Source organism: Gekko japonicus, unplaced genomic scaffold (genome assembly GCF_001447785.1).
Source record: "Gekko japonicus isolate JY-2015 unplaced genomic scaffold, Gekko_japonicus_V1.1 scaffold446, whole genome shotgun sequence".
NCBI lineage: Eukaryota > Metazoa > Chordata > Lepidosauria > Squamata > Gekkonidae > Gekko > Gekko japonicus.
In genome coordinates, this window is record NW_015168058.1 from 139,992 (window position 1) to 164,119 (window position 24,128).

Below are 24,128 nucleotides of genomic sequence, written 5' to 3' on the forward strand. Positions count from 1 at the left end.
TCCCAGGTGAAAGGGGGGTTAGAGACGCTGTGGCTAGGCAGGATGGACGTGATGTACGAGTGGGCATTAGGAGGGGTTACATTTGAATTACCTATATCTATGATTGTGCCCGCCAAAATCTTCAGTTCTGACACAGTACTGTTATGACCTGGACCTTGCTTATAACTCAATAAACATATCACTGCCAAAGAGACTGTTGAGAGTAACTTGACCAGGAGTGACAATGATGCAGTTAGATGGGCTGCATACTGTCCTGTTAATTTCTGCTGCAGAGAACTCTAGTGCAGAAGTAACTGCCAGAACAAGCAGCATGTTGACAAAGTCTCCAAAGCAAACCTGTATCCTTCCTTTTGAGTGAGCCCATGTGTTTTTTGCGTAAATGTACAAAACTGCAATAGCGGCAAAGTTGGGTTTAGGAGGAAATTTTAGCATTGTCCTCTTACTACAAAGTAGTTTAAGCTTTGGCAAACTCACACAAAGTATTGCAGGCTGAATACATAGCTCTGGCCCCGATCACACGGGCCGGATAATGCGGGGGGGGGGGGGTTGCACTCGCAATTAGAGCCGCCATAACGCGATCCCATGCGTCGGCGGCAGGCTACGGTTCCTTCCCTCCGTGCCTGCGCATCAACAAGGGGTCGGAGGGAAAAGCCGCGGCTGGCGTGATCACACCGAGGGACTCCGGAGGTAGTCCGTGGCAAACCGGTTGCTGGTACCTCCGAGCTGGTAGTTTTTAATCCCGCATTTTCGGCGGTTTGCCATGGGTGTGCTCCACTTCCCATATGTTGCGGTGTGATTGTGCCCGGATAATTCGCCATGCACGTGTCGCTCTCCCGCGGCAAATCCTCCATGTGAACGGGGCCTCTGTTGATCAGACAAGGACACCCACTCAAGCCCCTAGGACACCAGTTCTAAACTTTAGCATCCTCGGGACCCACGTTTTAGTTTTAAGTTATTATTTAGAAAATATATCTGCTGCTTCTCCAGAGAGCCTGCTCAAGGCAGTTCACAACATAACATTAATGACATTTAGCAAACTACTGCAGATCCCAACGCCCTCCCCTCCCCCTCCCCTGGTGGCCAGACCATCTTTAATAGAGGCTTAATGGGATGTTAGTTACCAGGTGGTCTTCATCTGCCCACTTGCACACATTAAGCCCTTATTAAAGGGACAGCACATTTTCCTGTAGGCCTATTGACAATCCTACATATGCTCCATGGAGGTTTTCGTTCTCTAGTGCTCTCAAAACAATACAATGTGAACCACATCAGCATGTTTTTTAAAACATTGTATTGTCTTTACATGGCTTACAAAGGCTCAGCTCAGAGGGTAGCTGATTCTATACGGACACAACTCAGAAGGTCCTGACACAAATTGTAATTAATCTCATCCTTTGTTTGGAAGGACTTTTGCACTGGAGGTAGCAAGACACTTTTTTTATTGGTTAATATCTTCTGGCCAGGAGCTGGCTGAACAGGGTGGGAGGGGGCCTTAAACAATTTTCCATTTCTATAAGCAACTTCAGGTAAACCAGTTACGTTGTCTCTTGCCTTTACTGAGTGGAGTTTCTCTAATCTCCACTTTTGAGGCAGGTTAGGCTGAAACATAAGGTTGGATCTTCCCACCTTTTCTACCGGTGCAAGACAGAGGAAGGGTTCTTGGGGAAATCCCCCCCCCCAATCCTATGCTGATAGAAACATATGTAGGACAGGGCTGCACGGAAGAAAAGGAATCTGATGAAATTGCCCCTTTCCTCTTGCAATAGCAGAAAAGCTGGTAGGATCTAACCTATAAAGACTTGCTTCAGACAACTCGGTGCACATTGTGAGTGAGGGGTCATGACGTATCTATATTCTCCACTATCTAAACCCCACACTCTAGACACTGTACCATAATGGTTCTCTAGAGAGGAGTGATAGATGTGCTGTAGGGCTGAGTACTAAAGGGTAGAAGCTCTAGGGGAAGGACAAGGAACAGTGTACCGAATAGTGACCTACACAGAGCTCCTCACTGGTTTCTGAAATATAATGACATTCTCAGAGATTTAAGTTTTTCTCTGATGCTATAAAGTTTAAAAACTATTTAAAAATATTAGTTCATAAATTCTTATGTTGCCGGATTTTTCTTGCATATATCAGATCTGGGGCTTATGCAGAAATCATACAATATTCATGTGGGCTTGAATTTTTTGAGCAGATGTTTGGTGAACTCAGTGATTAAGACAGTATTTCTCAGTTGTTTTTTTTCTCCTCCAGATGAGCGGGAAGCTGTACAGAAGAAAACCTTTACCAAATGGGTGAACTCCCACCTTGCACGGGTGACCTGTCGCATTTCTGATCTCTATATGGATCTCAGAGATGGACGGATGTTAATCAAACTTCTTGAGGTTCTTTCGGGAGAGCTGCTGGTATAGTTCCCTCTTATTTTATCCCCTTCTCCATAAGGTAACTGTAATGGAAAAATGTGTCAATAACAATGAGGAATCTCCATTAATAGTCTGCTTAAGAGTTCTCCATGTATTACAAATTTCCTGCTTCTGTGGAGGAAATAATATGTAGCCTGCATGTAATGATTACACATGCAGGTTTTTTGCTGTGAGCATATTGAAAAACCACATGCAAGTACTTCCTATGTAGGAATTAATGTAACTTGTGAAGTTGTCCTGGTAGAGACTGTTTTTCAGCAGCTGTCCTTTCCCAGTTGATCCTTGTTCTCTCTTCCTTTCAATGCATGGCATTATAGCTGAGGTGAGGTGATTTCTGAAGAGCATGAGATATGGAGGACCATGCCTTGGTGCTGGGATTTCATAGAATCATAGAGTTGGAAGGGACCTCCAGGGTCATCTAGTCTAACTCCCATTGATTGCATGACAAAGAGTTCTGGTTGTATATCATCAGTATATCTAATTCTCAACATGGATCCATCTGTGGATACTTATATCTGGAAATTGGAGACATGAACAGAAAAGACTATTCTTTCTACAAACCTGAGGAAAGCCGCCAGAAAAATCTAAAAAAAAACCAAAAAACACTGGGGATTTAACACCCCCCCCCAAAAAAAATAGAAGCAGCACCTATACCTTTAAGAAATGGGTGCCTTATGTGGTGGCCATTGTGTGGGTTGCTAGGCAATCACGATAATATTGCCAGCCTTCAAGCCTTGGTTTCTGTCAGTAAAAGGCAGGGCCTTCATAGATGACTTAGCAGGGCCAGGTCTGCCAGCAACCACTAGGCAACTTGCTACCAACTCACTTGCATGACTCACCCAGGCCCAGCTGCCTGCTACTATTCAACATTAGAAACCCCACAAGAGCCTTTGTGGAGTACTGGTTAGTGTTTCAGACTACAATGTGAGAGACCTGCTTTCGAATCCCAACTGTGTCATGGTGCTCACTGGCCAATTGCACATTCTCAGCCAGAAGAAGAAGAGGAGGAGGAGGAGGAGGAGGAGATTGGATTTATATGCCGCCCTTCACTTGGAGTCTCAGAGCGGCTTAGTGGTTAAGTGTGCGGACTCTAATCTGGGAGAACCGGGTTTGAGTCCCCACTCCTCCACTTGCACCTGCTGATGTGACCTTGGGTCAGTCACAAGCTCTGGCACAGCTGTCCTTGAAAAAGAGCAGTTTGTGTCAGAGTTCTCTCAGCCCCACCCACCTCACAGGGTGTCTGTTGTGGGGAGGGGAAGGGGAAGGAGTTTGTAAGCCACTCTGAGACTCCAAGTGAAGGGCGGGGTATAAATCCAATCTCTTCTTCTTCTTCCCCTCCCCACAACAGAAACCCTGTGAGGTAGGTGGGGCTGAGAGAGCTCTGAGAGAAATGCTCTTTCAAGAACAGCTCTGACAGAACTACGGCTTGCCCAAGGTCATCCAGCAGGTGCAAGTGGAGGAGTGGGGAATCAAACCCAGTTCTCCCAGATTAGAGTCCGCGCACTTAACCACTACACCAAACTGGGGTTTTGTGAGGATAAAATGGAGGAGAGGAGAATGACGGAAGGTGCTTTGGGTTCCTGTTGTGGAGAAATGCAGGGTATACATGAAGTAAGTCAATAATAAATACAGCTGAAGATGAAGGGCAGATAAGATGTTGGTTTGTTGGTGTGTGTAAAGGAAGCAGGAGAAGGTGATACAGGGGCTGCCACTGCCAGGTGGATGAAACGGAGAAAAACTGTGTGTGTGGGGGGGGAAATACCGGGGAAAGTGAGGTGTCCCTCACAAGTCCTTGCAGGTTTCCCACCGCAAAGCTGGGCCTGGTCCAGCTGGATGGCCAGAACTATGCAGGCTTTTCCTAGGGAGAGGCTGCCGGGGAGGGGAGGGGAGGAGGGAAAGCTGAAGGCATGGGGGGCAGAGAAAGGTAGGTTGGCTGGTGGATGGGAAGGACAGAAGGAGGAAGGAAAAGATGAGAGGCTTTGGCAGCTTTCAGGGAAGGAAATGAGGAAATAGTGGGGAGAATGCAAATCCTTATGAAACCCCCGCTTGTAGTATCCCACATGCACGGAGAGGATATTCCTAGGGCTGCCAGGTCTTCCTTGGCTGCCGGTGGGGGGTTCCCGTGTGCTGGCCAGGATCTTCCGGTGCATGTGCTGCAATGATGTCACCCAGAAGTGACGTCATCATGTTGCCCTCGTCTGGGGGGGGGTGACGCTCTAGTTTTTCAGCCAAACGCAATGGTTTTTTCCCCTCAAAACCATAGAGTTTGCCCAAAAACTAGAGCATCACACCCCCAATGTTGGCAACATGAGGGCATCACTTCCAGGGGTGATGTCATCATGACGGGGATGTTGCACGGCAACGTCCCTGTTCAGGGGTGGGATTCCCCCGCCGGCCAGCTGGCCAGTGGCGCATTGGAGCCTCAAAGACTGGGGGATCCCCTGGCCAGACCGGTAACCCTGGATGTTTCATATCAAAAACATATGCAGTGTATTGTTCTTCTGTGTATTTGAGACCACGAAAGACTTTCAGTTGGCTGCCTCACTTCCTTGAGCACTGTGTTTCTTCCAGGGAATGTAACTTGATTTATACATAATTGGGACATTTACACTAGCAAAGGTTTAGAATCTGCACCACTGAAGATTGATCAGGAAAGCCCCGTTACTTCTGCACAAACTGGGATTTGTTTCCAATTTGGGGATTCTGTTTAATATAGAAAAACACTGTTTTGGCAGCAGATATGCCTGCACCTTGATATCAACTATTCTGCCCTCGTTTCACAGCCCAAGCCCACAAAGGGCCGCATGCGAATCCATTGCTTAGAGAATGTGGACAAGGCCCTGCAGTTCCTCAAGGAGCAGCGTGTGCATCTGGAGAACATGGGGTCTCATGACATTGTCGATGGCAATCATCGTCTGGTGCTGGGACTTATCTGGACCATCATCCTGCGCTTCCAGGTGAGGGCTGAACCTGAATCCTGTGAAAAACAAAAATGGCCACTCATCGAATGCTTTGCTCTAGCAAAAGGAAAGTTCCTGGCAGACTTACACATGGCATTTTTAAACCTATGCCCCTGCTTGTCATTTGCTGAGAACAAATTATTTCTCTGAGGTTGGAGCAGCTCTCACACTGTTTAGGAAAGACTAGTTGATCAGCAGATGAAAAGACACTGGAGGAAATGGGGTTTCATTGTGTGTCAATTGGATTGGCTCTCCTGGATACATCCTTTCGTCTCCTCCGAGTTTCCATCGTGGGTACAAAGAAAACAGAGAGAATAGTCAGGTCTTGCCATCCAGCAGAGGGAAAGTGTAGAATGGGGAAGTGTGCTGTGAGTCTGGTAGGGGGAGGAGAGACAGGATGCTGTTAGGCTCTTGAGCTCCCAAGCCATGAAATCCTCACTCCTCTGAGAAATGCAGCAGATCCATCTCTGTCAGAAACCCTATTTGTGCCTTCCCCAGGCTCCACCAGAAGGTCTCTCAGTGCCAGTTTTCTTAAGTATGACATAGAAAAGGAAGGGGAATTTGGGTTGTTGTTGCTTTTGTGGTATTATAACTCCGGCTTAACGGTCGAGTCCACCCTGCAAGATTGTTCTGGATTCTGAGGTTATTTGTTAGAGTTGCTTTGAGGCATTTGGTTTATATCTTTTTTGTTCTGGAGCTTCTGCAAACATGTTATGCATACGAACGAATGCTGTTAGGCAGCTAACACTTTTTTGTTCATACTAATCTGCCTCACTGTGAGGCAAAGGGATGCTGATTTCTGAAAGAGTCTTAAGTCTTTGGGACCAGGAAGGTATCTGTTTCTATGCTGACCGGCAGAAAGGGCTAAATGCGGCTGTTTTCATAGCACTTTCTCACCAAAAGTGCCAATAGCACCTGCCCAGGAGTGGGCAGAGCACCCCACCCCATCCTGGTCAATGCCCCTACTTGCCATGGGAAGGCCCCTGCTGTGGACTGTCCCAGGGATCCAGCGGGCGGTCCCAGAAAAGAAAAGCAGGGACATCGTATGACGACATCTGGAAGTCAGGACCCTCCCTGCAGCTCAGTCGGCTGATCGGGGCTTGGCTGGAAAGTGGGGCGTGTCAGTCACACCCTTGCAGCTGAGCTAGCCGACAGGACCACACAGGTGGGGCACAGTTAGGACCCAACCCAGCCAAGGGGCATAGAGCCAGCCAGGGAGCTCATTGGCCACGAGGGGATGGGGTCCCAGCAGGAGGGAGGTGGCAAAAGCCTCCAGAGTTGATTGGTTGGAGCAATGAGGGGTGGATCTCGGAGGGGAGGGTGGGATATAAATTTGATAAAATAAATAAAATAACAATAAAAGGCTGCAAGGGCCTATTTAAACTTGTTCAGGCCAATGAGGAGGTTGTTGAGGATGCTCCTTTCTCAGAGTCAGCATAGAGTGTGGGCGAGAAGGGACAAGCAGGGAACACCCTAATGGGGGGGGGGACAACCTAGGTGAGCACAACGCCCCCCCCACACACACACACCTGAGGCCTAAGAGGGACCTTCAGGCTCCAGCCGCTGGGCCCAGCACCTCCCTTCTCCACTCCAGGACTCCACTCAGTGGCGTCAACAGCAATTCTGTCCCTCATGCTTTCCGATATCTGTAAAACCCTTTAGGACACATCATTCGTCGTTTGGGGGTTAGGTGTCATCTATACGCTGACGATACTCAGCTCGATATATCCTTATCCAGATTTCCTGGTGATGCAGTAGAGGTCTTGGATTGCTGATTAGCTGTTGTGGTTAGCTGGCTAAAAGCGAACAAATGAAAACTAAGCCCTGAAAACGACAGAGGTCATGCTGGTTAGGAAGGGGAGGTCTTGAAGGACATCATGCTCCCCACCTTCATTGATCTCTGCTGTAATGTATTATACATGGTAATGGACTGTACAGCTGTAATGCACTCTAAATTGGTCTCCCCTCACAATCAATTCGGAAACTCCAGTTGGTGCAGAATGCTGGGGCGCATCTGTTATTGGGATTTAGACCGAGCATGAATGTTACTGCCCTTCTGCAGACACTGCCTTGGCTGTCCACCTGTTACCAGGCTCAATTAAAGGTCATGGATGTCACATATACAGCCCTTCATGGCCTTGGTCCCCCTTATCTGCAGAACCACCTCTCCCCCACGTGCTGCCATGTTGTCATGTTGGCAGGGGCTTCAGTAGGTGGCAGGTGCCAACCCGCAAATGGGCAAAATCCACAACTGCCTGTACGTGTGCATTCTCTGTTGTTGCTCCCACTACATGGAACGGCCTGCCTGAGGTCAGGAAAGCTCCCAGTCTCCTGACTTTCCACAGACTGCAAAACTGAAGTAGTCAAGAAGGCTTTTCTGCACAGGTAATAGGGGTGGCACTGTACCAAATGGTTCGCAAACTTAGTTGGATAAATGGTTAGGGATTGTGGTCCCTATTGGTGTCTATAACTAACTGTAAGTAGGATCCCATTATGTACTTTTTGTACCACCTAATTTATCATGTAAATACTTACATCATCCGCCTTGGGTCCTTATGAGAAAGGGAGGCTATAAATAATGTAAATAAATAAAATAATGTAAATAAATAAAAATTTCTGCAGGCCCATTCTTCCCTGCAGGAGTCTAGTGCTGCCCAAGCCTCTCACAGCACCCAAATACAGAATCCGTCTTTTTAATGCTGCAAATAGAGGTGCATTCTATGGGTATATTTACAGGACTTAGCTACTGGAAAACTGAGAGTGGTAGAGGGTAGGATGCCTGTAGTATATTTCTAGAAACCGCGATATTTGAAGGGGTTGAAAGGGTTTCATATGGTATATTTTATAGTAGGGTTGCCAGGTCCCTATCTTCTGCCAGTGGGGGGGACCAAGCGTTCTATCTGGGATCTTCTGGCGTCACACTAGGCCAGGGGGACACTCTAGCATTCAGCCAGAAACTCGATGGTATCATATAGTTTTTAAGCTGAGTGCTAGAGCGTCACCTCCAGGTGATGTCATCGTCCCGGGTGCATTGCCGCGATCCCGGCACTTAGGAGGGTGGGGTTACCACCGCTGGCTGGATCTGGGTCAGTGGATTGGGGCCCCCAGGGGAAATGGCAAGCCTAACGTTATAGTGTTTCTATAGCATATTTAAACTTCCTGCTATAAACATGCTTAAAATTGCACTGCATGAGTTTGGAGCAGCATGATTTGGAATAGATCCATTGTTGTTTTACTAAGATTGTTGCATACTATGTGGTTTTAAGGATTACAGTTTTAGACAAGTAGTGTATAACAGAAATGGGTGATTCATTGTACTTGTCTTAAAAGCAAGTGGCAATACTATTAAAAAGAAGAGGAATTAAGATTAAATTGAAGAGGAATCAGAATCTGTTTACAATGTGAATTCATCTGGTTCTTTGCCAATGTTGTGACTAGAAAATAGAGCCAGTAATCTGTTTTCTTTCCCCCAGATTTAATGTAAAGAGATCTTAACAAAGTTACATATGTTAGGGTCCTGAGATACACAGAAAATTGCACACAAACACAAAATCAAGCATCTGAGATGGTACTGGTAACGTGGAATCTTTTTCTTCCAATTTAGATACAAGACATCATTGTTCAGACTCAAGAAGGCCGGGAGACCCGTTCTGCAAAGGATGCATTGTTACTCTGGTGTCAAATGAAAACTGCGGGGTATGATGGCAGCTGTATTACATCCCAATAAACATACTGTAGCCAACAGAATTAAGCTTTCAGTACCAGCCAGGCAACTATGAAACAAACTCAGATAAACTGTTTTTCTTGATTCCCATTTATTTCATACCAATGTTAGTAGGAAACCTTAGTATACCACAAGGTCACTATCAACTAGGACAATGGTACTCACTCTGTGGCTTACAGGGAGCCACATTCACAATTACCATTAACAACAAGAGCCACATGACTACTGTAAGCCCTGTGCATCACCCCACCAAACATACATATCAATATTAAATACACAGCTATAGCCTTTTTATTGCCAGAGTACCTCTGTAAATGTAGGGTTGCCTCTTCCGACCATGGTTGAACATTAGCCAGTCCTTATATGTCTGGAGTGAGGATAAGGTCTTCCTTCTTTGCCTTCTGACTCTCTCCTCAGTATAAGGCACAGTTGTTCAGGTGAGAGAATGAGATTGCTCAGGTGGCTGAGCAAAAAATGGGAATAAAACCACCAGCACCCTACTGTGGCTTACTAGCTCTTTTCCCAGGTGCCTACTATGGTGGTGGTGGTGGTGGTTTTACGCTCTCTTCTGCGTGGCCCATTTTCTCTCCTCCTCACAGCTGCCTGGGTGCTGGAATGAGAGTTCCATCCCTGGCACAAGGCCCGCAGCTCAGGAAATTCTAGCAGCTTCCCTATCCCCCCGTGCCTCTAGCAATGGCTGTTTCAAAGGGAGAACTGCCTGCCAGCCACAAGATCTACTGGGCCTGGCCCATTTTCATGGAACATGGTAGGGGTGCCACATTGGGGACAGTGCTCTGAAGAACCACAGGTGGATTCCAAGCCACTAATTATTGCAATGTTAAAATGTAGCCCCTCGGTATTTCTGTAATCCTGGGCCTTATACTATGTGAGATAGCTACCTCTGTCTCCTGTACAAAATCCAAGCTCAGGTTTTTCTTGTATCTCTTCATAAGGCTTTGTGTGTAATTGTTGAGGTTTTGAGGAACTCTGTCTTGGACTTTCCTGTGTTTTGAACTGTCAGAAAATATGTCAGTGCTCTGTCAGTACTAGAGTATTGATGGGAATCCAAATGCTTGCCAGGAGAGCAATAACCCCAACCAGTAGGCTCTCACAATAGTCTCTATTAGGTAGCCATTGTGCATGTTGATCCTGTTTCATATGCAGTGTACTGAGACACTTGTCTAAAAGCTGAATTTGTGTAAAATTCTTTGTGGAGTAATGTTTTGGTACATCATTTCAGATGCTCAAGAAGTTATTTCTATATTAGGGTGCCAAAAGCCATGATGTGGTGTGAGCCCCGGCATGACCACAGTATGGCTGCATCTGAAGTCGAATGTGTGGATGCAGTTGGCTGTGAGATTAGGCCCCTACATTTTTCACTTTAAAATGGCTCTGCATTTTTTTCTGAGAAGCCATTATGTGGTTTGTAAAAACAATTGGTATGTTTTTTGAAAGAACGGTCTTAGAAAGAATAGTCCTAGAACCAGTGGTCCTAGGCTAGATGCTAAAATCCTAAAGTATAATTCCCCAGCCTGAACTATAAAGTGAAAGGTAGTTCCCAAAAAACGTCGACATTACATCCATTACTCAAAGGGCTATGTAAGTTATCCTTTCAAAGTCCTTTTGTGTGAGGGAATTACTATGTGAAATAGGAATTCTAGAGGGATAGATAGGAGTCGTGTTGGGTTCCATGGATGATCAGACCCCAAGTCTAGTGATCAGCTCTACTTTACTAGTGATTTCAGCAAGAACAAGACAAGACTCCAGGGCCGCAGCCCTGTTTAATTAGCATGCAGTTGCCACACCCAAACACACCCCACTCCCAATGATAGGCTAATTGCATAACATCACTTCTTGACTGGTTACTTCCAGACTCCTGGTGGGCTATCTTTCTAAGGCTTCATGTTCAGCCCGTTTCCGGTAGCACAGTCCTGGATTGTTTCAGTCCCAATACATAACAGTTTGTGACCTCCAAGTACTCAAGCACCATAGATGCCTATGTGCTCTGGTTACACAAGTTGCTTTTGGCAAATAATATTTGCAGTTTAAGGGGTGTACTAATGCTTGTATGCAAGTTTCTGCAGTGGGCAAATAGAAATTAATGCCATTTCATGTCAGGAAAATGACACCCGGGGGGGGGGTTAGAATTAAGCCCCTCATCCCTGACTGAAACAGCCTGATCCTAATTGGGCCCAGGCACCCTTGGGAAGTAGGGGAACTCCCAGTCCATGTCCAACTGAAAGTCCTTAACCACATGGCCGACACGAGAACTTTGTAAGACACAAATCACAATTCATGTATTAATATGCCTCAGGAATATTATATTGCCAGACGCTCTAAGACAGGGTCCCCAACCTTTTTGAGCCTGGAAATATGTGAGATGCATCCTGGGACGTCAGTTGGACCCTGATGATGAGAATTATTTATTTTATTATTTATTTATTTATTTAAATTTATAACCCGCCCTCCCCACAAATGGGCTCAGGGTGGCATACAGATGGGGCCAATGCCCAATACATAAAACATTAAAACTGCATTTAAAAACATTCGATACAACTTAAATGCTCGCCATAATATCTAACAAGGGAACAGATGACGTCATCAGGATAGTATCCTTCGTGGCCACAGCTCCACGTAGTACCACCATTTTAGCGCTCACGGTAATAAAGGGCTAGGATAGATAGTAATAGTCATAGACAGATGGTAACAGTCATGGCGGCTCCTACTCAAATGCCTGGCGGAAGAGCTCCGTCTTACAGGCCCTGCGAGACTGTGCAAGGTCCCGCAGGGCCCGGATCTCCTCTGGGAGCTCATTCCACCAGATAGGAGCCACCACCGAAAAAGCCCTAGCACTAATCGCCGCTAATCTGGCCTCCTTGGGACCTGGAACCACCAGGAGATGTTTAGTCCCGGACCGTAGTGCTCGTTGGGGAACATGTTATCCATTCAAACCAAATAGTCCATTGTGTATGAAAGAGCATCTGTCTTTCCAGGCTATATCTGCTTCCTTGCCATTTTTCATTATTGAAAGGCAGATGTGGAAAATGCTTATACTGGCATTTTTCAAGGTACAGGAAGTGGCTTTGAAAATATAGTACATTTCCTCTGGATTTATGCCAGTTTATCTGAGTCTGCATTCTGGCCATTCGCTTTGAAGAGAACATCTTCCACATGTCAAAGCATAGTCATAATTAGGTGACCATTGTGTAGCTTTGAGCACTGAATGATAATTTCTGTCTGTTTTCCCTCTGCTCATGTTTATTTTTGTAACACAGCTATCACCATGTTAATGTCACCAATTTCACCTCCAGCTGGAAGGATGGCTTGGCTTTCAATGCTCTTATTCACAAGCACAGGTAAGGACTTGAAAGCACCTGCAGAAATCTGGAACATATTGAATAGATGGTAGGGTTGCCAGCTTCCAGGTGGGGCCTGGAGATCTCCGAGAATTACGCGTGATCTCTAGACGACAGAGATCACTTTCCCTGGAGAAAATGGAAGCTTTGGAGGGTAGACTCTGTGGCATTATACACTGTACTACAAATACCTCATAATCTTTCCTCCATGAATTGTACCTCCTTCCTACCACGTCTGCCATAAAACTGAGTTATAACATTTAATTTCTGTTTCCTTTTGCATGGCAGAGCTGTAGTACACACATTTGTAACGTTTTTCTGGCTTTCCTTTTTAGGCCTGACCTGATTGACTTTGAGAAACTGAAGCACTCAAATGCCAGGCACAACTTGGAGCATGCTTTCAGTGTTGCGGAGAGGCAGCTTGGCATCACCCAACTTCTTGACCCAGAAGGTGAGTTCATTTGGCTCAGTGCCTGCCTTTTTAAACTGAGAAGAATTGAGCTGACAAGGCAAATGTGAATTATATGGAAGAAGTGGCTGCAAGAGCGAAGGAAGCGGTGGTTTGTCCAAGGAAGCCTTTGCATTGATTGCAGAATGGCTGACCAAAGTCAACTATGGTACATAAGAACATAAGAGACGCCAAAGGCCCCTCCAGTCCAACACTCTGTATCACACAGTGGCCAGAAATACCAGGTGCCTTCAGGAGGTCCAGCAGTGGGGCCAGGACATTAGAAGCCCTCCCACTGTTGACCCCCCCAAGCACCAAGAAGACAGAGCATCACTTGCCCCAGAGCCCCTATCTATACCTTGTGGCTAATAGCCACTGATGGACCTCTGCTCCATATGCTTATCTAATTCCCTTTTGAAGCCGTCCATGCTTGTAGCCGCCACTACTTCCTGTGGGTATATGGGTAAATGCAAAAGCCTCGGCGTTTTTCCATCAGTGTGCTTCCTTGGCAGATAGAGCACAATCCACCAGAAAGCTCTCTCTTGTATAATCCACTTTGAAATGACTGGGAGCTACACAAGACCTACAACACAGGCATAAATCTGTGTGTAGTCAATATACTGTGCAGTCAATATAAAATATTTGGAGATTCCTTTGGGGAGAAGAGTCATTCTTCCATTATTTCATATCTTCTCCCCTTTATTCTCTTCAGAATTTTTTAACATATGTGTTCTTTTTTAAAGAATAATATGTTGTAGCATCTAATATTTCTTACATGTAAAGCTAATCCACATTGTTTTATTTTGTTCTTAAAAGCTTGCCACTGCAGTAAAAGATTTCTCAGAACCTCAGGCTTTTAAACATTTTCCCATCATTTAAATTTAAAATGTTACACAGTCTTAAAGTAATTATAAGTTTAAAATATATGCTTGTTATATCCAAACAGAATCAAACTAGGGCAAGACACAGGAAAATTTGTCTTTGGTGTGATTTTTATCGCTAATTAGGAGCTACAGGGGACCTGTCTGGTGGAGTTAATTCTTTTTCAGTGTCTCATTTTCCCAACCACAAATGGCCTCTTGGAGCTGCCATTTGCCCCAGTGAAGGAAATATACAGGCAACTGGTGGGGCAAATAGCAGCTCCAGGGCCATCTACACAGAAAATTGCATGGGGTGGGGGAAATTAAAATCTCCATACTATGGCTCCAGTATAAATCAGGGGGTCCTGTACCTGCCATTTAGCATTAAGAAAAAAAACTGGGTTGAATTTCAGTGTCCAGATTTTCCTTATACTAGACAGTAAGTACAGAATTCTGTGTTTCTCTTGTCTCCTAAACTATTACACAGGTGAATTTCCCCATTCATTTAAGTGGAGGGGCACAATTCTCACATGCAGTCAATTTGAAGGAGGAAGGACTTCTACTAGGTTATAATCTCTCCACGCCTCTGAGCCCTAACACTTCTTGCATTGTAAATTAAGCCCAGCTATATTCCAAGTCCACCCCATGGGCTCAGCACTGTTGAGGTTACAATTACTTGCATATTTTTGTTTATCAGAAAGTCATGGCTTCTTCAAGTATTATTATTTTTGTACAAAAAGATAGTATCCATGTAGGAATATAAGTTCTTGTATATCTAGCTTTGCTCCCATGCATTCCATTGTTTCTTATCTGAAGTTGGCTGAGTTAGGTCTCCCACACTGTTACACTGTGTTATCAGGCTACAAAAAGAAGAATGAAGCTTCAAGTGCAGCTCAGATTGCCTGCTTTTTATTTTCAAACCAATTGTTTTGCTTGGCAATGTGTTTTCTGTACAGATGTCTTCACAGAGAATCCTGATGAGAAATCCATCATCACTTACGTTGTTGCCTTCTACCACTACTTTTCCAAGATGAAGGTGCTTGCTGTGGAAGGGAAAAGAGTTGGAAAGGTAAGGTTGTGGCCATAAACCCCCTATGCAGCAGACGTTCTTTGCTTTCCTATAGAGTATTGCACTAAATTATAATTACTTGATAAGGATAAGCAACTCTGTAGACCTGTCCTGTAGTTTATCACTTGTACACACTCACCGTCATATTCATGGCCTGCTTCTTCTGTCCCATAGAACTCAATGGGAACTGTTGAGAATCAAGCCCATTCTTTTATCTGCAAAGATCTGCCCTGGCCATGCTGAAATGGAAACCAGGAACTGGCTTTTGTACATATGATGTGGTCACATCCAGACTGTTTTAACTTTGGGAATTAGATACTTTATCTCAGCCTCTCAGTCCCACAGGCTGTTTCGGGATGTTTTAGCCTGCACTGGTTCCTTGTCAGCCTGCACGGCCAATATATACCAGTGCATGAGAGCAAACGGACTGTGCTTTTAGCATATCTGTTTTTCTAGTTTTGGAATGCTAGTAGTGGCTCCATGGGAGAGTGGGTACCTGTCATTCTCTGGGGCATTTTTACAGCATCCAGGTGTTGCCATGTATCTCAAAGTGCTCTTGGTGAACAGTGTGAACAGTTGTGCATGTATGGTCACAAAGTGATTTATGTAAGATAATTCCTAATTCCTTGAACACCTTAATATTTGATAGAACACTGCCAGTTATGAGGGTATTCACAGACTTCCTTTTAAATCCAGAAGGGCCTTTCTTGTTAAACTGTTCTGACAGGACTAGGGTTTCTCCTCAGTCATCCCTGAATGCCTCCCGGAATTTTTAATCTGTTAAAGTCAGACATTTTGACGCTAAAGACGATTTCTCTGTGCAGGATCTTCTGACTGATAAAAGTTTGAAATATTTCCAGTAGCAGCCACAGATGCAAATACCTTGTCTGTTCTTTTCTCAGGTAATGGACCATGCAATAGAAACTGAGAAGATGATCAATAAGTATGGTGGGTTGGCTTCAGACCTGCTGACATGGATAGAACAGACTATTACCATTCTCAACAGCCGCAAGTTTGCTAATTCTCTGGCAGGTGTACAGCAGCAGCTCCAGTCCTTCAGCACATATCGCACAGTGGAAAAACCACCTAAGTAAGCACCTGTCATCTAGAAGGGTGTTTTTGGTTTTTATTTTGCTGATATGTACCATTTTTTAACTGGCTTACAGTAAGCCCATAAGCATCATGATTCATTTGGTTATGGTCTGAGATATTTTCGACGAGGAGAAGATTGGCACATGATGATCATCATGCTCTAAAGCATTACTGTAAGAAGCCAGACTTAAGGGGGAAAGGGTAGTTGATGTTTTCTTATGATGCCAAAATAAAATGCAGTTCTAGTGATTTTGTGCAAGTCTGCAGTTTTCTGACTTGTTTTTCAGAGAGAGGTAATGTAGTAAATTTTAATACCTGAATAGTTAGAGGTTACCTGTTATCTTCTTTTAAAAAGGAAAGGTATCTTTGGCCCCGGTCACATGGAGCATTAGGCACGCTAGAGAGATGGAAGATAGGCAGATTTTCCGGACACAATCTCACCGCCACATCTGGGAAGAGTAGAGCTCCCGTGGCTCACCCAAGGCTGCACTCCGAAGATGCGCTGTAAAAAACTAGTACCTCCGAGGTACTAGTTTCCGGAAAGCGTGGGGCAAGGGCGGGCGTCAGATCACATTTCCAGTGTTAGCTCGTGGCATCCAGCGCCCGCCCATGTCCCGTCGCGAAAAGTGTTTTTTTTGTCAAGTCCCCACGGGTGCGCACAAGCACCCAACGGCACATGCAAACACTTGGGTTAAAAAAAGCAACACAACCCCCGCGGCGCCGCTTCTTTGCCGCGCCACAGGAGTGAGGTATGATCGGCACCTCCCCTCAACCACAGGACATCGGCGGGATGTTTGATCCGGCTGCCGCGCAGTAGTTCGCTCCGGGACAAACAGCCACGCCTCCCCCCCACGATATCCGGCCCGTGTGACCGGGGCCTTTCATTGTTTCAAGCTATTAAGCAAAAGTACTCGACGTAAATATTATATTCAAATGGTAGTTTTCTTCATTAGCTATAGTATTAAAAAGGAAGCTGGGGAAGTAATACGTAGTGCATGGATAAAACATGAGTCCTAGTAGTCTGTTTTGGGTTATGACATCTTTGTGGACTAGCAGTGATTAGCACAAGGATAGCCACAGTCTGTATTAGTTGCAGATCTTAGGCACACTGATATATCATGGCTGTCATTTACAAAGCCTTTCCTCTCGAAGCTGCCCAAACCAGATATTGCTGGCACAATTAGTGTTTGGTTTCACAAGACATTAGCTGTGCTCGCACAAGAAGGTGCCACTACACCATTTTATCATGCAGCAGTCCAGTTCAAGACCTGATGACCACAGGGTTCAAGTGAAGCAAAAGAAGACAGGCTTGCTTTCTCCTTCCACCTGGAGTCTTTAGCAGAGTGATAGTAGATAGGACCTATTTGCCCACAGAACTTGGTATGATACTCCAGAGACCCATTCTGCTCTGTTGTTGGGCAGAGCACTAAACCTTTATTTGTTCATTTATTATAACCAAACCAATTACTGCAATTCAGTTAGAGGCCATAGCCATGCGGAGGCATACTTTCATGAGTATCCCCCTAGCTGGCTGGGGAATGGTGCACAAGAACAGCTGCTGTGCTCATGATTCTCCATTCTGGTCCAGTAGTTGGAGCTATACACACATATGCCTAGCTGGAGTCTCAAGACTACCTATTGGCTTGTGTCTTGCCTAGATTTCTGTAGGTTGAAGGGAGGGTTATTTTCAGTTATTCCTCCCTCCTGCAGCAGCCCAAAACAGAACCTAAAATGCAGCTTCTGGAGGGGCAGGGAACCTCCAGGAATAGCTTGGGGGGAGGGAATTGCAGGTCTACTGGAGACGGGAAAATCAATGAAAGTTGCCCCACCTCCTTGCACTCATGGAAATCCAGGTAGAATCCAAGGTATTGGCTGTTCAGGAAAAGGCGGGTAGGAGCTGGATTTATTGTCTACTGTGCTATTTCCCCTCCTGTATACCTGGTTTGCATGCAGTGCCAGCTGATGCACATGACGTGTCTAGGTTTGCATTGAGGTCAAAGGCTATACGGGTACTGATATTTAAATGTCAGGTCTATAATTGTCATTCCTTTCTGACAAACAAATTGAAATAACAATCCTAAACTCTAAAAATAGTCTACTAGTGGAACAATCAGCGCAATGAGTGTGTGTGTGTTTTACCATTTAACCTGGTAAAGGCTGGGTTCAGAACATACTGTATGTAAGCAGTTCAGTGACAGAAGTGGCCAACCACCTCTGAAAGTCTCTTCCTTTAAAAACAAGTCTAGCTGGCCACCTAGTGGTGCATGAAACTAAAGAGCCAGGATAGCTGGCTGACAGACAATCTTAGGATCTCCTGGCTATTCTACAAACAATGCCATACAATGATAATTATTATTGGTGATAGAAGTTACTTGTGCTGTTTCTCTTTTTCATTGTTACTCAAAGTGTCTTCTTCTTCTTGCTGTGTTCTTGGACAGGTTTCAGGAGAAGGGGAACCTGGAAGTCCTGCTGTTCACTATCCAGTCAAGAATGAGAGCCAACAACCAGAAAGTGTATACGCCTCATGAAGGCAAACTAGTATCTGACATCAACAGGGTACTTAAGACTTTAACTTATGGTCAAGAGAAAAGTGGCCTTTTATAGCCTCATATTCCCAGAGTTTTTGTTTCATCTGAATGCTGCAGTAGTTACAGACATTATATGACTGGCTTTGTCTGTTAATGGTTAGATGTTTCAGAGCTTCCAGAAAAGCTAGCACTTTGGTTAGGATGCTCCTATGTGCTATTGGAAATCAATTATATGCATAGATCTTAGCATTTATTTAGAAGAGTTATAGGTTGCCTCTCCAGAGATCTGTTTGAGGACGCTTACAAAGAAAGGAAAGCAATAATAAAATAAAAATATATATTTAAAAGCCTTGCCATGTTAAACCAGGGATACTCATTCTCTGAGGAGCAGCACACCTGCAGTAATGTAGATTCTGCCTTTCATGCAACTCCTGCCCATAGTCGTTTGAAAAGTTAAACTATTCTAGAGCATAGAAATGCCTTCTGGTCTGCCAGTGTAAGGTGGTGTGGGCAACTGCCAGCAGTAAATCTAAGAGAAGAAGCCAGTGGGCCCAGCAGAAGGCTGGAGTGACTTGTCTTATTTATTTATTTATTTATTTATTAAATTCCGTTCTTCTACCACCCATTCCCTGAAGCAGGGCTCAGGGCGGTGTACTAGAACAACATATCACATAGTTAAAAACATTTAAAAGTTACAATAAAATTCTAACATCAATTAAAAATTAAACTGATGGCGGTCTAAATTTCCAGTTATGCTACTGCCTTGCAGGGGGGGGGGAGTGCCAACCAGCCAGATGTTACTCAATAGAGAGTTCCACCAGGTTGGAGCCGAGGCACTCAAGGACCTGGCCTTGGTCGAGGATAGCCAGATACCTCTCGGGCCAGGGACCACAAGGAAGTTCTTATCAGCTGAGCATAATGCTCTTTGGGAGGGTACGTGTTCATATGTTTCAGGGCCCCATTGCCCACAGCAAGCTGAATATATTTTTTGTAGCTAGTGTTTGAAGACCGATTTATAGAATAGTTTCCTGTCCATCCAGCAATCTTGATTGTCCCTTGGTACATCCTTGCATGGGTAATGTGTAAATGAGGAGATCACAAGTACAAACTGCAGCAAGTCCTGTAACTTGTAGTGGTTGGGAGGACATTCTGCTCGTGATCATACAAATTGCTGCAGGCTGTTTATTTATTGCTCCATTCATTATTATTTATTCATAAGACTGGGTGCCTGAAGACAACTGGAGCTACACATACAAGAAAATGGTATGTGCTTTGCAGTCATTTAAAGGAAGAGAAATACAAAAGAACAAAGAGGCATCACTTTGCTGATGAAGCATCACCTTGCTGATGTGAGAGAGTGGAAAGGCAGACGTCAGGCCTATGAAGGAGAAGTTTTGTAAAGGAGGCCCTGTTGCATTATGTAGGAATTTCCATAGATACAGTCCATTGAACTGTCTTTCTATTGTGGAACTCATTTGCACAGGCCTGGGAAAAGCTGGAGAAGGCAGAGCATGAACGGGAATTGGCACTGAGAAATGAGCTTATGAGGCAGGAGAAGCTGGAGCAGTTGGCCCGACGCTTTGATCGCAAGGCAGCGATGCGGGAGACATGGCTCAGTGAAAATCAGCGCCTTGTTGCACAGGTAATGGGGAACTTTTGGGAATACACTGGTTCTAGTATCAGATCTCCCTGGAAGGAATCAGGAAGTGAATATGCCATAAAGCCATATATGTAAACATGGTGACAGGCTGGGATGGTGGCTCAGTGGTAGAGCATCTTCGTTGCATGCAGAAGGTCCCAGGTTCAATCCCAGGCATCTCCAATTAAAAGGATCAAGTAGTTGGTGCAAAATACTGCTTAAGACCTTGGAGAGCTGCTACCAGTCAGAGTACTGACTTTGGTAGACCAGTGATCTGATTCTTTATAAGGACGTTTCCTGTGATGATGACATATGGTAAAAAACTGATAGCCACATTACCTAGTCTGTGTTTACGGACCAGTATTTTTCCTTCAAACAATTTATAGCATTCATTGGGAGATATGAAATAGCTAAGTTACAAGCATTCATTAAGGAAAGTGAATTAGCCCTTAATTACAATTAGGCTTAAAGGAAATCAACCCTGACTATTCCCTGGAGGGCCAGATACTGAAGCTGAAGCTCAAATACTTTGACCACCCAATGAGAAGGGAGCACTCACTGGAGAAGACCCTGATGCTGGGAAAGATTGAAGGTCAAAGAAGACGGGGACGGCAAAGGATGAGATGGTTAGACAGTGTTGTCGAGGCAACGAACATGAAATTGAGCAAACTCCAGAGGACGGCGGAAGACAGGAAGGCCTGGCGGGATCTGGTCCATGGGGTTGTGAAGAGTCGGACTGCGCGACTGAACAACAACAACAGAGAATTAGGCTTGGGTCTGCAAATGTGGTGCAGAGGACAAATTTTTTTAGCAAAATAGGGCATTCAGTGGAACATTATGCTGAGGAGATATCGGATCCAGTTGTCTGTACTGGGGGAAGGGAGTGTGTGTCAGGATTTTGGATTCCAAAACTTTGTGACAGAACTTGCAGGCAGCCTGGAGAAATTAAGAATTGTATTCAACACATATGCACTAAATTATACCAGTTGTGGAGCTGCGGTGGCTCAAGTGGTTAAGACGCTGAACTGCAGGCTGTGGAAGGTTGGTAGTTCAGCAGTTCGAGACCCGAGTGTGCCGCATGATGGAGTGAGCTCCTGTCTCTAGTTCCAGCTCCTGCCAACCTAGCAGTTGGAAAGCAAGAAATTGCAAGTAGATAAATAGGTACCACTTCGGTGGGAAGGGAACAGCGTTCCGTGCGCCTTGGTGTTTAGTCATGCCGGCCACATGACCACGGAAACGTCTTCGGACAGCGCTGGCTCCTAGGCTTTGAAACGGAGATGAGCACCGCAACCCTAGAGTCGGATTCGACTGGCTTTCGAGCAAGGGAACCTTTACCTTTTTATACCAGTTGTAGTTTTGGGGTGGTGGAATATGTGGTTGCAAATTGGTCTGGGCTCACTGAGATGCCATAAAGGAGCCTATTCTTTCCCAATATCCTCTGAACACAGTTCCCTTTTCTGGTTTATGCAGTGTCTTAAACCATTTTTCTCTCCCATTTTCTGTCCTGAGAATAGTAGAATGAATGTTCAAATGTTTCACAGTTACCATCTGTGAAGACAGGTTAATCAGATCAAATTAGTGTCCCTACATGACAATATAGACTTGACAGTCATGCTGTGGGATGCCACAGAAGTCTTGCTTTGGCATAGGGTGTGGTCCAAGGATGCTTTAATATCAAGGTATGGAGTGCCTCCACCTTGGGGTAAAGTCTGCCCTTCTCTCTCTCAGTGTTTTCCAGGGTCAACAATAAAGGGGTGTGTTTCATTTGTGCCACCAAGTAGCAAGGCCGTGAGTAAGGAAATGTGTGGCTCTTTAGTTAGACAACTTTGTTAGTACAAGGTACAAACTCAGGGTTGCTAAAAGACAGAATCTAGGTACAGCTAAGCAAAATAAAGAAAAGTTACTGGCTAGTTACTTACAATCCTGGAACATCTGCTCTTTGCCAGTTGCACACCTGCAAGCATCCCTTGGCATCATTCCCCTTTATTATCTCTCATCACAACACACAGACACACACACACACACACACAAGTGAGCATGCTCCCCTCAATGGCCAACACCTGAATGCAGAACCCCAAACAAAGGAACAGTACCGCCTTTTCAGACCCCTTCCCATGTGGACACCTAGAGCATTACCAATCTGGCTCGAGGTCCTGGGGCTCAAGTCCACCAAAACATATCAAAGGGTTAGTGTGGTTTCCTTTTAGGTTGTAAACGACCCACTCTCTCTGAAGAAGTGCATCTTTCCCATACTCTGCCCATCTCAGGGATGCCAGTGCACCTTTCCATCACATAATTATCACTGCATATCTTTCCCATCTGCTCCTCATCCACAACAGCCTCGCCACGCAATCCAGCTGCTAATAGTCATATGGTCTTTAGAAGTGAACCTGCTAAAAGCAGCTGGTAATTTCCAAAGCATGAAAAGAGACTCAAGCACTTTGTGGTCAGTCAGTTCAGTTCAGAAACCTTTAATGGCATAAAATAAGCTAAAATACAAAATATTTGATAAATAAGAACTTTGTGGTCACTAGCCTAAGTGGGACTCTGATTGCTTCTGTTTTTGTTTAAATTGCCCCCTCCTACTTCATATAGCATAAGAAGCAGCCTTGATATTGCTGACCAAAGCAATATTTACTTTGTGCAGGATAACTTTGGGAATGACTTGCCAGCTGTGGAAGCAGCAAAGAAAAAGCACGAAGCCATTGAAACAGATACGGCTGCCTACAAGGAACGTGTCCAGGCCATAGAGGATGTGGCCAAGGAGTTAGAGATGGAGAACTACCATGACATCAAGCGCATCAATGCCCGCAAAGACAACATCCTAAGGCTCTGGGAGTACCTGCAGGAGCTGCTACAAGCCCGTCATCAGAGGCTGGAGATGAACCTTACACTGCAGAAGCTATTTCAAGATATGTTGCATAGCATTGACTGGATGGATGAAATGAAAGTAAGGGCATGGGTAGAGCTCAGTAGGGTTCTCTAGGATTAAGTTTTATCCTTTTAGAAGCCAAAGCATCCCAATTTATATAATTAATCTACTGATAAATTTATGTCTGGCCCTTCTTCTCAAAGGGCTGACATAGAATGTTCCCAGAATTATTTTAAAATCTTATAAAAAGCAAACAGTTTAACAATCCAAGCCATAGAATGGCCGGTATCAGCAACATTTATCCTACCAGCCAGTTCAACAACTGCTAAAAATATCTTGGCCAACATTAGAAGGCCATTATAGTATCAGCTTGACAAGACTTGAGGCAAGGGTTGCCAGCACTGAAGAACCTGCTGTTTGTAACCACTTTCATGATTTCAGTAGGCTGAGGCAGAGCAGACACAGCACCCAGCCAGTGGCACACGAGTACTCTTGAGTGGCGGCTGATGGGCCAATGGCTGAGGAAGTGCATTGCACAGCCAATGGGAGAGCTGGAAAGTTCCACCCCACTACTCAGTTATATATAAGGAGAGATTATTGTAGATCATTATTCTGGCTTGCGTGTTCCTTGTGACCCATTACATTTTCTATAGCTGCTACAGACTACTTGGAAGACTTTTGAATTAAATGTGGCTCTACAAGGATCATCTTTGGTTTCAGTACTTTTTTGTTTAGTATGTATTTACTTTATTCATATTCACCTTTCTCACTGAGGCTTAAGGTGGAGTACAGAATTTTAGAATAATGCAATAGGAACAGTATAAGACATGCAGTAACCAATGTAATAAGATTGAGTTACAGGATTAAAAACAATGCAATAAAAACAGTATAAGGTATGATATACAATAAATGCAAAAACTAGATTATAGATATTAGGAAAAAAATACGGTTAAGGACAAGATATTACATACAATAATCAGTGTGGTATACTTCCACCCTAGTCCCTTTACATAAAAACATCTTCCTCAACAATTCCATTTTACTACAGCCCTTTATAAGTCAGTCATCTGCAACGTAGCCAGCTGTGGTTTAAAAGTGTGGGAATATTGACACATTACGTCCAGCTGTGTGTAACAGAGCCCCGGTGCCATTTT

The 24,128-nt window shown here is 44.7% G+C and overlaps 1 protein-coding gene across 1 annotated transcript in view; it reads left to right on the forward strand.

The window, feature by feature from the left end:
- The window catches only part of SPTB (spectrin beta, erythrocytic), a 114,243-nt gene that overhangs the window by 23,030 nt on the left and 67,085 nt on the right, over window positions 1-24,128 (forward strand). Inside the window, exons 3-12 of the mRNA XM_015414511.1 lie at window positions 2,257-2,408; window positions 5,210-5,383; window positions 8,991-9,082; window positions 12,386-12,466; window positions 12,802-12,917; window positions 14,731-14,843; window positions 15,746-15,933; window positions 18,374-18,491; window positions 19,947-20,105; window positions 22,750-23,052. Of these exons, the coding sequence (XP_015269997.1) occupies window positions 2,257-2,408; window positions 5,210-5,383; window positions 8,991-9,082; window positions 12,386-12,466; window positions 12,802-12,917; window positions 14,731-14,843; window positions 15,746-15,933; window positions 18,374-18,491; window positions 19,947-20,105; window positions 22,750-23,052 (1,496 nt within the window). The remainder of the gene's footprint in view (window positions 1-2,256; window positions 2,409-5,209; window positions 5,384-8,990; window positions 9,083-12,385; window positions 12,467-12,801; window positions 12,918-14,730; window positions 14,844-15,745; window positions 15,934-18,373; window positions 18,492-19,946; window positions 20,106-22,749; window positions 23,053-24,128) is intronic.